The 14526-nt window shown below is 53.0% G+C and overlaps 1 protein-coding gene across 1 annotated transcript in view; it reads right to left on the bottom strand.

Moving 5' to 3' along the window:
- The window catches only part of ETF1 (eukaryotic translation termination factor 1), a 28923-nt gene extending 18407 nt beyond the window's left edge, over positions 1–10516 (bottom strand). Inside the window, exon 1 of the mRNA XM_069869668.1 lies at positions 10381–10516. Coding sequence (XP_069725769.1) covers positions 10381–10466 — 86 coding nt within the window. The 5' untranslated portion in view covers positions 10467–10516. The remainder of the gene's footprint in view (positions 1–10380) is intronic.
- Positions 10517–14526: the final 4010 nt, after the last annotated feature.

Genomic DNA, 14526 nt, shown 5'->3' on the forward strand with positions numbered 1-14526 from the left:
CTGTCATTCAGCATGAGGAAGCCACCACAACAGACAATGAGCACACAAAGTGAGCAGAGTACCACACTGCAGAAAGCTGCCAAGGATGCCCACGGATGGTTTTCATTACGACTGGCAGTTGAGCCTCCCATTCTTCGTGGCAACCTTCACCTACAGGGATTCGGTTTCCACTCTTTTGCCTGCCAGAAGGAACAGTTGCGCGGATCCTTACACCTTCAGCTTCCAACCAAAACTAGAAACTGGTCCAGTGGAGCTGTTTTCACTGGTGCAGCACTGCATAAGTTGGTAGGGATCTCCTAGATCTCCACACAAAATACCACATGCAGCAGGTACCACTGCACCGCAGTGACCCTCGGCTTAACTAACAAGAGCTATCCCAACCAGAAGTCCAAGTAGGAACAGTCACTCAACCTGTTTCCTGGAATGTGGGACGTGCTGGCACAAGAGTGCTTTAATCAACCAGACTTGCTATATAAATAGCAGTTACTGGCCTGGCCTGTGGTATCAGAGGAGACCGGACAAACAGCAGCTGAGCTGTAGCTGTTCCACAATGAAACATTTCACACTAATAGCACACTGCGTGTGGTGTGGAGATGCAGAGCAGAGGTCAACCACTCTCTATGCCTCAGAACGAGCTCATTCCCACCAGCTTCATGAGGATCTTTGGACTCGATGATCTCAGAGGTCTTTTCCAACCTCAATGACTCTATAATCTTGCTTTCCCTAGGAATCAAGGGAGGCAATTGCCAGAGACCAGTAGGGAGTGCGAAGCTGTTCAAATAACGCCCTATCCCCAGAAACATCAAGGTCAGCTTCGATGGGACTCTCAGCAACCTGATCTAGTTGAAATTGTCCCTCCTCACTACAGAGGGGTTGGACTAGACCAAGAAACCTTTAAAGGTTCCTTCCAACTCAAATTAGTCTACAAATCTGATATTATCTACATATTACAAGGTAGGAACATTTCTACAAAACAAAAGTTGCCACGTGCTGCTCCAAGCAATATTACCTTTCCAAGGTAATATCTGTTGGTCTCCATCCAAGAAGACTGTGAATTACTGGGCAGGCATCACTGGCCAACCAAGACTTCCAAAGTGATACAATGGCCACACCTGTCCACCACCAGCACATCCACAGCCCACTGCAAGAGAGATGCCAACAATATCTATGTAATCTAAGGCAGAACTTCACCAAGTACATACCACAGGTCCAAAGGAACATCACTGCTTCTGAACAAAGGCCCACACAGTGCTGCTGGCACGTGGTGCTTTACTGAAGGACTAAGGTGAGAGCACAGTCATAGAATCATGGAATGGTTTGGGATGGAAAGAACCTCAAAGCCATCCAGTTCCAACCCCCTGCCATGGGCAGGGACACCTCCCACTGGATCAGGTTGCTCCAAGCCCCATCCAGCCTGGCCTTGAACACCTCCTGGGATGGGGCAGCCAAAACTCCCCTGGGCAACCTGGGCCAGGGCCCCCCAACCCCCACAGCAAAACATCTCTTCCCAAGATCTCATCTCAAACTCCCCTCTTTCAGATGAAAAGCGTTCCCTTGGTCCTAACCCTGCCCTCCCTGATCAAGAGCCCCTCCCCAGCTTTCCTGGAATCCCTTTCAGCACTGGAAGCTGTTCTAAGGTCCACACAAGCAGTGATGCAAGTGTAGAGCATTTAGGGGGTTTTGATCCTGTACCTGAGCTGAGATGTTCAATGAAGTGCTATGAAAAGTGAGCATCCTTTGGTACAGGCAAGTACAAAATTGCTGATTCGGGTACAGGCCATCAGTCACTCCCTACTCATAAGCCCTGTACGCAACCGCACTGACCTTGCTATAGGGAAGTTCTACACACACGCTATTAACAACTTATGGATTCCGGCTGTGAAGTACACAAACAGGTCATGGCTGTGCCCTTTAAAGACTTGATGTCTGTTAATAAGACAAAGCCATCACCAAATAGGAAGTGGCTGAAGTCCACTCAAGATGTCAAATTGGGAAAGACAGCAGCAGATGCAAAAGCTACGTAACTTCTCCTGGAAATCCTGTCAGCCTGCTAGGAAAGAGCAGAGTATCCCAAGAGTCTAAGATTCCTTCAGTGCTTAAGAGGAAATGTCATCTTTAAGTTTACCCAGATGTTGAATGCTTTGCAACAAACACAGCCAACATGCTGCAATTTAATTGCTGCTTGACAAGCAAGAGCATTTGATGATGTCTCCATCAGAAACAGATGAAACCCTGTTCAGACGATGGGCTCAGTGCATAGCTCCAGCAGGAGAAAAGTGCAGCAGCAAGACCTAGACAGAGAACACAAGACCAGCTTGTGGACAACGGGACCCACTACTCACTCCTTTGAAGTTCGACATGCAGCTGAGCTGAAAGCCATGCTGCTGGCAGAACTTCTAACAGTACCATTTCAGCATGGCCCTCGCAACCTTCACCTCAGAGGCACTCTACATTTCACCACGGCATCACCAGAACTCTGCATTATCTCCTAAAAGGCAACATGAATACAAGTTGTTCCTCAAAGGTTTGCAGGTCATCCAAAGAAGGGTATGAAGGTATGGAAGAGACCAGTTCCCAAGGAAGAGTAAGGCAGAGGTGACCTCTCTGGATCCAGAGTCACCTCAAAAGCACATAAAAAGCAGAAGATGGAGGGAAGGCAGATGCGAGGGGAGGATCTAGATCACAGAGCCAGGAGACCAAGTAATTCGTCCCTTGAGAGTAGTTTTCAGTGTAAGTATTAACTGGCGAAAGCAAGCTCCTCTTTTATGAGTGGAACCAAGAGGTCTTTCCCAACCTGGTGATTCTATGAAGAAATACTCCAGGAGCTAATTACCCCTTGAACCTCTGAATGCCTCCCCTACCCTGGAGAATGGAAAACCACTCAGCTGCACAGCATGAGGCCAGGCAGCTATTGCAAACCTGACTCACAAAACCAAGCTCTCCCAACACAGTTCTGCCCCAGAGCCCTAGACTGCAATCTTCTATGGCATCTGCCAGCATTACAGGAAGATGATACACAAAAAGTACTCTGTGTAATCAGAAACAGCTTGAACATGGACACCAAGACTGTCCATGAAAACGTATTCTGCCCTCCTACCCTCACCCACTGATCTTCTCTAAGAGGAAAAGACCCCAAATGCCAAGCAAGCTTACAGAGTACAATCTCAGAAGTAAAGCACCAAGACAGAACCCACTCTGGGAAAGAAAAGTGAGTCTGCCTTCTTCTATACACCCTCTGCTTCAGCAGCAAGGGATAGCTTCCCACAGGGAGGCAGCTGACGGCTGCTTCAGCAGAAGAGCAGAGGCAAGGCTGGCTAGTGTCTCGCCAAGGGTCAGGCAAGGTAGTGCTTCCCCCTCGGGAGTGGCTGGAGTGCTGCCAGGACCTGCCTCCTGTGCTCAGCACGCATCGTTCTCCAGGGACAAAAAGGAGGTGAAAGAAGAACCAGGTCACGGACATCACACAGAACTTGGCCAGGTATCACGTGTCCGCAGGCTGCAGAGGCAGCAGGTAACAGCGCACCCTTGCCCATTGCTCCACCACGTTCTACCTGCACAGAGGTCAACGTAAGCAGCTTCATGTTCTGAGCTTTCTCCGGTCCCCAGCTGGAGCCAGCTCTGACACCGCGGCTGCTGCTCAGGCAACTGCCAGCACCCAGATCAGTTCTGCAGCTCCAGGAGCAGATCCTGACTTCATCCCACAATGCCAAAGAGCACTGAATCAGTACAAGTGGATACTGCTCACCCCACAGGGAAGGTGAATCAATGCCACGCTGAAATCCTTGGATCAAAGGCAACACATCACAAAACATAATTGCATAGCCATGTTTTGAATAGGCCTTACTGGCTGCATCTGACCTCATGCAGAAAGCCCGGATGCCCAATTACTGGTAAGTGGAACAGACATTTCTTCACTTCAGACATTTGTGACTCACTGGGAGGCTTGAGTTTGCCACAGCTCCCCTGCTCTCCCTGCTCCCTCTCCAATTATGAATGCTCCAAGTTTAAAAGACTTGTTGCATTACGCTAATGGGCCAGTTGGGTACAAGATGTACACAGAGAGACTGAAACAACAAATCCAGATTTGCTTGTTAAGATGTTAATGCCTCAGAGCTACATAGAAATAGGGAGCTAACGGGGTGGGAAAGAAACCCAGCTGCCACAAAGCCAAAAAAAGTCTGTCCTCTTTTGAGGTGCACATTCCCATCTTCTACCATGTCATTTTTCTTCAGCAGGCAGGGTCTCATTCATCAGCTCGATGTGAATGATGATCTGTGCATGAATCATCCTGCTCACTAATGATTCACGCGGTTGTAAAAGAGGGTATCGGGCTGCCGAACAACCAAAGGCTATAAAACACTCTGAGTTCTTGTCTGGCACGTAACCATTCTGCCAGATCAGGTCATTTTCCGCCACTCGCTAGCGTGTGCTCTCAAAACAGCACTTCCTAATAGTTGCTATAATTCAAAAGGAACAGGTAGAGCAGGCAGATGAGAAAGCCCAGGAAGTGTTTTACAACAATTAGACACAGGCAATCAGCAGCGTGTCAACAACCCCTTGGCACAGGGAGAGGGCAGTCTCCTCGGCCCACCCACCCACCCCAAAAGACAAGCTCTTCAGAGAGACTGACTCAGTTACAAAAGGTCTGATCCACTCTGCTCAAATGAAATCTATATTCACCTTCTAAGCCCAGCAGTAGGGAGATCAGCAGCCTGAAGATACCCTAAAAATCAAAGCAGGGACAGAGCCTTCCTTCTCCATGACTACCTGGCACAATGTCTCAGGTACCACTTCTGCCCCAAACTATTTCTATTCTGGTCTCTCTACAAATGTCCCCTCCTCCTCACAGTACCCGAGTGTATTAATGCTACAGCCTTTACCTCTGCAACAGAAATGTGACCTCCTTTAGAAACCACCCACAAGATCAGCAGGCTGGGAAAGTAGTACTTCGAGGAAGCATCTAACTTAGGTAAGAAATTACATTGTAACCGCTTCCCTAAACACTCCACACTTCAATGAGAGGTCATAAAGCCAAAGCAGAAAACGCACTGCCAGTTACGATAAATTCCACATGCCACCCTGCAGACGCCACTCTTCCCATCCTTGCCCACTCAGTGTCTCACACTGCCTGAGAGCAACAGTCAGGTGCTGACCCAGCCCAGATGCCAGCAGAGGCAGAAGACTTCTGGTAAAGGCAGACCGGTCAGTGTGCAGTGGACAGATCCTCAAAGGCTGTCCCAGACCGGCACTCGCATCACAGCACTGCAACCTCATTAACAGGGCACCTTGCCACAGCCAGGCCCTTCCCAGATCAACCAGCTCACTCAGGCTCAGTTCACACCAGAAGCTTCAGCTCTGCAGGAACACATCCTGTATCAAAGGTTAAACTGTTGCCCAGAGCCCCAGCGTGAGGCACAGCCATGACAGATTCTGATAAAGAAGGTAGGGAAAGAGGCCTGCTGCCAGCCCGCGAGCAGGGGAAGAAGTCTCTGAACAGACACCTCTGCCAGCGCAGCCAGAAACCAGTCACAGCAATGAAAGACCACACTAAATCCTCCTCCTGATGCATGACACTACTTGAAGACAAGGCATCTATACTGGTACTCCCCTGGACGCAGCAGTACTGCTACACTCCTATAAGTACACCACTCTATGCTGTGTACTGCACCTTATATGCATATACAATGCAGCAGAAAAATTCACACCAGAGATAACACTCAACTTTTCAAGCACATTCAACTGCTCAACAGTTAGTTATTCCAGTAGAGTCACAACTTCAGCGCAACGAAGTTGCTGATATGTGCCATCAGCAGAACCAGCCATCTACAGCCAAAGCGCTGCAGGTGCTCGAGGAGCGACCGAGCATTTGCACTGCCAAACTCAGGAGGGAGACACAGCGTATTCCTGGCAGCACCGGCTTCCCAGCACTTGGTTCAAAAGAAACCAGGAACAAGGCAAATCCATACAGGATGTTACTCTCAACTCCCAGTTTTTCCCTAAATGCATCCCAGCAGCTAGCACTGGCTGCAGCGTTAACTCACAAGAAGGGGGGCTTTCAGGTCACTTGGAAAGGGCCACCGTGCTAACAGCAGAATAGAACATGACTATCTTGTTCTTCAGAGCCAACAGGCTGGCCAGACAGGTCTCAGCCTCGCCAGCTTGCCTGGTCCCAGCAGTGGCATTATCACAGGCTGCCCTAGAAGAAGGAGCGGAGAGGCACAGCCTCCCACCCACCTTCACCCAAGCAGCTCCTGTCCCTGTCACACTGGGCTGGGAAACAGTGGCAGCATGAGGTGGGCCCTTCCATCAGGACGAGCAAGGCTCCAGAGGGCCCACAGGAAAACCTACCTGCGAATGATGCTTTCTGCAACGCAAGCTGGACAAATTACCTATGGCTCAGCGACAGGTCAGCCTTTCCACCCTCAAGCCAAACTAGTTTGTTTGGCTATGCAGGAATTCCCACACATTTTCAGGCCTCTGTCCTCCCCAACAACTTCTTAGTTGCCTCACATTTGCTTTCTTCCATACATCAGATAGAAATCTCAGTTTGGCAGAATCCAAACCCTAGCAGGAAAGTGCATCGCTTTTCTTTCCCATGGCTGTGGAGACACCAAGCTTTCTCTCCTTCTCTTGCCATGTCTCAATTCTCTTGCCCCTATGCATTTCCTTACAACTAGAATAAGCTACTTGTTCAGGCTTGGTTGCTGCATTTGCTCAGAAGCTTCCATATGCCTTGTTCCCCACACCTTCCAAAATACTTTGTTTGGAGAAACGGTCTTAGTTGCACTTGCAGACACAGCCTTCCAAGACACTAACCTCTACCTCCTCTTTCCCTGTTACAGCAAAATAACTAATAAGAGCTCCTGCTCTCAACACAGAAAGTCCCAAGGCAGGAGAGAGGTCCCACGGGAGCAAGTTTTGAAGGTTTTACTATTGAAATTTAACTCTGCACCCTGCATCAGAGCCTGCTGTGCTCCCAGGCACGGTTAGAGTCCACCTGGCCAGTGGGGTTAGTAAAGCATTGCTGAGCAGAGCCGCTGGCAGGATGAAGGTCCTTCTTTCTAAGACTTAGAGGAAGTCTTCCAAACATGATTGAGATGTGACATCTTAGGCTCAAGCCTGCAAGGAGACTGCGAGTTGCTGCTTATATTTGATTCTGCCAAGCATTTACAGCTTAGATTAGCAGAAAAAACTGACCCTAGCACTGCTAACTACTCAGAACCAAAGGAACAAAGAGTGATTGTCAGTTCAACACTGACGCTGGAAAACTGCATGAAGCAACGGCAGAAAAGCCTGGAGAGAGAGGATAAGGGTGGTTAATAGCGCTTCTACTTGAGCTGCTGCGACATCCACGTGAAAAGACATGGCTGCAGCTTCTCGGGGGCATGGCCTCTCACCAAGCCTCCATTTTACAAACACGACTGCAGACTGAAAGCAGAACCCTTCAGGAGGAAAGAAGCAGAGATGCCTGATGAAAGTCTGGGCATTCCAAGCTACCAGAGATGAATGACAAGGCTAGACTTCTCACAAAGGCATAACTTGATTATCATCAGCCTTTTACCCTCATCTTCCTCTGGCTAGAAAGGTTAATTGCCTGTAAGGCAAAACTCAGGCCCTGTTTTCTTTCACGCACCCTGCAGACAGCAGCTACTCACCCATCTCTTCTTACCAAATCGGACAGATCAACTCATTAACTTCATACAGGATCAGACAGCTTGAAGCTCCACTTTGGAAGAGCCAGGAGGAGAGAACTTCTGTCTTAGGAAGCAAGATACAGGTAAAAGCTCCTTTTACTCTCTGCCAGCAGAGACAGGGCTTTAGAGTGGGTCTAGAAGCCTATATGTTATTTTTTTATTGTTTGGATTTGCCAGGCCCTTGCTACTCAGAGACCAGCGAGAAAGCCAGCTTTCCTCAGCAGGGCTGGAAAAATGACACTGGACATCCCTGCTAGGATGTTGCCTCAAAGTTTGGGAAGCAATCTTACCCTCGCTAGCCTCTAGCCGATCAGCTCCTGGTAAAGCTGAAGCTATCACCTCCTCCCTTGGTTTTCTGAGCAAACACCGCCACTTGCCTCATTTATCCCAGATACGATAAAAGCACTTCCTAGCTCTCACGCTCACTTCGTATTTTGATAGCGTTCTGCAGACTTCATTGAGCTTTTCCCAAAACAGCTGGGTAATAGGAGAGGTGCCCCAACCACCATGTACGCACTGACTGCCTCGCTCCAGCTTCCTCTGTTTCCTACCCCTTTGATCAACTGCAGGAACAAGCGGCACATGAAACTGGGACACCGCTGCTGGGTCACTATTAGGAGTGCGTGAGTAAGGGAAGGTGGAGACGCTGAGGAGTCCCTGACCCTCCGCATCACCCTATTCAAAGGCTCTGCCCCTAACCCACCCCAGAACAGGTCTTCCTACTTCACAGGAAGAGGAAGCGACTCTCCCAAAGGCCGGAAAAGCCTGTTTCACTGCCTCACACCTCTTGTGCCGGGGAGCTGAACACGTCTGCTGGAAAGGGCCACAGCGTTTCTCCCCCTGACTGGACCCAAACAGACTAGGACAATTTTAGCGAGGACTCCCTGGAAGCACAACGTGCATTTACACATAACCAGCATAACCTTGCTTACAGAAGGATTGCTAGCATCAGCAGCCTTCATCAGGCAGCAATTTAGCAGCTAGCACACGTATTAAATTAAGGAACAGGAATATCGTGACATCTAGGAGATACTGTGGATCCAGAGGGCTCTCATGCCTTCTACAGCACTTGCAGCACCTCTATCACAAAGCAGAGATGGGCCAGGGATCTCTGACATAGAAGACCTCAGAGGGCTGTGACCTCAAGAAGCTGTTAACCCTAACAGCTGCCCACTCCAAGCCAGCCCTTCACTCTCACCGCTTCCAGAGCTCACCAACACCATTTTCAGTCTCATTGTCTTCAACATTCACCCATCCCAAACAACCCGAGAGCTTCCGCTAAAGGCAAACACGCTTATGCTACAACATTTTGCACCAGAAAGAGCCAAACCACAAAGCAGACATTCCCAAAAGACCCTGGCCCCCTCAGCACTGTTACAGACACTGGTGGCTGCCGTCACAAGCTGCAGCAGATGCCTGTAGCTCCCCAAGGCCCTTGAACTCCATGGCAGAAGTCATTCACGTGCTCCTGTGCTTGCTGGGACCTCCCTGTGATACTACACAGGCCAACACCATACAAAGGCACGGCTAAATGATCAGCACTGAGTCTGCTTTGCTGCAGGGAAGGAACACCCTGGCTCACCCTCCCTTATCCCACATGCCCATCCCTTGCACAGCTAGATCACAGTGAGATAAAAGACTTAGGGAGACCTGTGGCTGGGGTACTCCTCCCCCCTTACCCTCTTGCCTGGGCTCGTTTGCAGCTCAATGACCCCGCTGGCCTGCTTTGCGCACAAGAACAAGCCCTGGTGCTAGGAAAAGAGGTTGACAGTGTCTCAGCTTACACAGGCTGTCCAAAGGCACCCTGCCTTTCCAGGGGCCACAGTATGGCACCCCCAAGAGACGAACACAGGCTCAGATGAGCCTATGGAAACTGGAGCCACACTTCTAAGGAGGCACCCTTTGCTTTTATTTTGTCGTGCTGTGTACAGAGACACACGCTTTCTTTGCTATCCCACAGCTGTGGTACCTCTAGCCCTTATAACTCCTCAGGTCGAATGACTTCTAACCTATAGGAAGGCCACTGCCAAGTTACCCACAGGAATAGGCACCGTGTCACCTCTGGCACACGACAGACTGGGAGAACGGTCAGCAATTTGACTTCTGGTGGAGGAAAAAAAGAAATCAAAGCGCTAAGACGATACAATAGTTTAAATTTAACGCTATCCAAACTTTGAAAGAGTTGGTTTTCAGGGAAACCGAGCCCAGCGCCGTCACTGGAAGGGGAAGGGGTGGGGAAGACCAAGGAAGCCTCAGTCAGAGAAGTAATAAAGTAACCGCTGCCTCCGCAGGGCTCCCTCGGGAGGAGCCTGAGCAGCCCCCGCGTCCCCGGGGCCAGCCGAGAATCACACGGTGAAGGGCCGGGACGGGGCGAGGGGCCGGGACGGGGCGAGGGGCCGGGGAGCCCGGGGCCGGGGAGCCCGGGGCCGCTCCGCCACGCGGCGAGACAAAAGGGCGGCGGAGCCGGGCCGCACCCCCGCTCCGGCTCCCGCTCCCCTTTCCCACTCCGCTTCCCGCACCGCTTCCTGCTCCCCTTTCCTCTCCGCTTCCCGCACCCCCTTCCCGCTCCGGTTTCTACTCCGCTTTCCCCACCGGTTCCCGCTCCGCTTCCCGCTCCCGCAGCTCTTCCCGCCGCTGTCCCCGCTCCCGTTCACCCCCCCGACTCCCTCTCCCCCTCCCCGCCGCTCACCCTCGCGCCGCCTCCAGGCTCTTGATGAGCTTCTTGATCTTCCAGATCTCCACGTTGCGGTCGGCAGCGCTGGGATCGTCCGCCATCTTCTCCCTCCTCCTCCTCCTCTTCCTCCTCCTCCTCCTCCCCCTGCCGCCGCCGCTCCTCCCGCCCCGCTCCTCGCGCTCCCGCTCGGCGGCCGCGGCCCGTGGGGGGTGGGGGGGGTGAGGGGGGCGGCGCGGTTACCCGGCGCGGTTACCCGGCCCGGGCGCGGCCCCGCGCGGCGCTGACGTCGAGGCCGGGCTGCTCGCGCTCCCCCTCGCCGCGCCGCATGTGTTGCAATCGCCTCACGTGGGGGGCGCCCCGTGACATCACTTCCGCCCCCGGGAAAAGGCGAAGGGAGGAGGGAGGCGGGGGGGGAGGCGGAGGGGGGGGGGGGGGAAGCGGGGCGCGGCGCCATTGGCCGCCCGACGGCAAAGCCCGCGGAGCTATTGGCCGCGAGGCGCGGGGCATGATGGGAGTTGTAGTTCGAGCTCCTCCCCCTCTCCCCCCCCACGCCACCACGGCCACCCGGTTGTGATCTCGCGAGAGCGGCGCGCGCCAGGGGCCCCGCGCGCGCGCGCGCTTAAAGGGCCCGCGCGTGGTGGGGGCGGCTGCCATGTTCGCCTCAGGGGCTCGGGGAGACCTCTCAGCAGCCCGACTCCGCCGTGCCCGATAAACCGTGTCTCCAGTGCCGTGGCCACGCGCTCTTTGAACCCCTCCAATGGTGGAGAGTACCCCCAGCTCCGGGCAGCCTCTGCTAGGGCTTCAGCGCTCTGTCAGTGAAGGAGTTTTCCCTAATATCCGACCTAAACCTCCTCTGGAGCAACCTGAGGCCGTTTCCTCTCATCCTGTCTCTTCTTGTGAGGCCTCATCTGGAGGATTGTGGCCAGTTCTGGAATCCTCAACATCAGAGGGAGATGGAGCTGTTGGAATGGGTCCAGAGGAGGATACAAGAATGATCTGAGGGCTGGAGAACCTCCCGTACTAGGACAGGGTGAGAGAGTTGGGGTTGTTCAGCCTGGAGAAGAGAAGGCTCCAAAGATAGGAATGGTTGGACTCGATGATCCGGTGGGTTTCTTCCAACCTGGTTATTCTACGATTCTATAGTGACCTTCCAGTATCTGAAGGGGCTACGAGAAAGCTGGGGAGGGGCTGTTCACAAAGGCTGGTACTGATAGGACAAGGGACAACGGGGATAAACTGGAGAGGGGCAGACTTAGACTAGACATAAGGAGGAATTTCTTCACCATGAGAGTGGGGAGGCCCTGGCCCAGGGTGCCCAGGTAGTTGTGGCTGCCCCATCCCTGGAGCTGTTCAAGACCAGGTCGGATGGGCCTTGAGCAGCCTGATCCAGTGGGAGGTGTCCCTGCCCATGGCAGAGAGTTGAAACTGGATGGTCGTTAAGGTCCCTTCCAACCCAAACTATTCTATGATTCTTCCTTGGTAGCAGAGCCCAGCAACCAACCACCTCACCACAACCTTCTTTCCAGGAGCTGCAGAGAGTGATGAGGTCTCCCCTCAGCCTCCTCTTCTCCAGGCTAAACAGTCCCAGGTCACTCAGCCACTCCCAGAACCCCTGGGCTCTGAAGTCCTCCCCAGCTCTGTTCCCTTCTCTGGACGTACTCCAGCCCCTCAATGTCCTTCTTATAGTGATCCAAACCGAACCCAGAATTCGAGGTGCACCCTCATTTGCGCTAAGTCCAAGGGGACAATCCCTTCCCTGCTCCTGCTGTTCACAGCATGGCTGATCCCAGCCAGGATGCTGTTGGCCCTCTCAGCCACTGCTGGTTCCTGTTCAGCCACTGTCGACCTGCACCCCCAGGTCCTTCTCCACCAGTCAGCTTTCCAGCCACTCTTTCCCAAACCTGGAGCGTTGCATGGGGTTGTTGTTGCTCCACCCAAGTGGAGCATTCAGCACTTGGCCTTGTTGAACCCCATCCCATTGGCCTTGGTCCATGGATCCAGCCTGTCCACATCCCTCTGCAGAGCCTTCTCGCTCTCCAGCTGATCAACGCTCCTGCCTAATTTGGTGCCATCTGCAGACTGACTGATGGAGTGTTCAATCCCTCATCCAGATCATGGATAAAGATATTAAATGAGACTGGACCCAGCACGGAGCCCTGGGGACACTGTGTGTGACTGGCCACCAGCTGGATTTAGCTCTGTCCATCACAGCTCTCTGGGCTCGGCCATCCAGCTAGTTTTTTTATCCAGCAGAGAATATGCTTGTCCAAGCCATAAGCATCCAGCTTCTCCCAGAGAATGCTGTGGGAGACAGTGTCAAAGGCTTTACTGAAGTTCACGTAGTCAACATCCACAGCCTTTCCCTCATCCACCGCTGCGTAACCCTCTTGGCCCCCCACATCCTCCCTGAGCCAGCCTCCTGCCCAGGCAGGAGGCACAGGGAAGGGAAATGGGGGGGCATGGAAGTGATTTATGGTTTATCTCGCATTTCTCCTTTCCCTGTTGGGTCTGGAGAGCCATACAGTGCCCACAGAGGCCTTGGTGGAGCTCAGGGCGCTGTTGCGAAGGTGCTGGTGCAATGCTGACTGCTCAGAGTGAGGCAGCGAGGGGGTCTGGGGGCTCACGAGAGGCTTGGGAAGTGCAGGATGAGCCTCCCAAGTGCTGTGACTCCTGAGGGCTGCAGGGAGCCACCCGCCTCTGCCTCTCTACCTGAACACAAGCTGTGGCCTCAGCACCCAGGATCACAAAACACAACCTGCCAGTTTTGTCGCAGAGATGCCAGGCAGTGGGTTTGGCGGTGCCATAGCGGTGCCTGCCGGCTCTGCCTCCAGGACAGCCTGGTGGGAAACGCAAGGCTGAAATGATGCCGATGCTATTTCCTTGGATCTTTTATGAGGTGTTAGGAGTGGGGCTGCTTCCCTGCCACCTCCCTGGAGGTGATGCTCTCCAGGAGATACCGAGCAGGCACCGGCAGCTGGGTGCGGGAGGAGTTTGTGGCTCTCCAGCCCCAATCCGCCTCCCTGGGACACAGCAGCTCTGGTTTCCCATCAGCCTGGCCACCACCTGTGCACCAGCCGTGCCGTGGGGGGATTGTTCTCCCAGGACCACGAGGCTGTTACAGCCTCCTCTCCCTCCCACACTGCCTCTTGGCTCCCCAGCAAAGTGACTCTGAAGCCCTGCCAGGAGCTGGACAGCAGGGCAGCACCATCACCTGAGCAGAGACCTTCTGAGACTCGGTTCTTCTATCAACATGGTCATGCTGGGAGAGGCAGGGAATTCTGAACTGCCTGCTTGGATTTAAAGTCTTGTTTCTCTCCTGGGGCTGAGCAAGTATCAGTTTCAACCCTTACAGGTATTTTTTTCCACGTGCATCTGGTCCCACACAGCCCTTTATAATCCTCCTCAAACCAGGAGGATTACGCCTGGCCTTAGGAGATGATCTGCTGAGGCGGGAGTTTCTGTGCACGCTAGGACAGGGATGGCGTATGCAGGCGGACAGCAACTTATCCCACGCGTCCCTGGCAATCCTGCTTTTCCAGCCCAATCCTTGGACTTGACTCCGAACAGCACCTGCTGACCATACCCCTTACCAAATCCAGCCTGATGCGCTGTGGCGCTTTCCGCTCCAGCCTTGCCACCGTGAACCAGCACAGATGCTGAGCAGCGCCTGCCTCCGACAGGCAGCACAGCTCCGTGGAGCAGAGAGCAGCAACAGGAGCAGAGCTGCTGAAATAGAACTTCCAAGACATACTGCTGGGTTTTAAAAAGCAGCCATGCCTCCTCGGTGCCCTGGCACTCACGTCTCATGGAGAAGGGGGAAGAGGAAGGAAGCCAAGCATCTCCTACCTCTCCAGGCAATCCAGCAGGTCCCCATCCACCCTCACCAGCCGTGATGCCCAAGTTCCTGAGCCCGGGGAAATGCTTATAGGAAAGAGAGCACTGGCAGCACAGGGAGATACTCTGCACTCGACTGAAATCTCCATCTTCCATCCTCTGTGGAAGTGAGACAGGAACTGTGACGCTGGTATCTCCTATCCCAGTGCTGTTTGTGCAGCTGAACGCTGTCACTTTTTTTTACATCACATGTAGATGTGGTGCTTAGGGACAGGGGTTAGTGGTGAAGAGGGTTAGGTTCAGGGTTGGACCTGAGGTTCTTAAAGG

This window comes from Phaenicophaeus curvirostris, chromosome 15, assembly GCF_032191515.1.
Source record: "Phaenicophaeus curvirostris isolate KB17595 chromosome 15, BPBGC_Pcur_1.0, whole genome shotgun sequence".
In the NCBI taxonomy this organism is placed as follows: domain Eukaryota; kingdom Metazoa; phylum Chordata; class Aves; order Cuculiformes; family Cuculidae; genus Phaenicophaeus; species Phaenicophaeus curvirostris.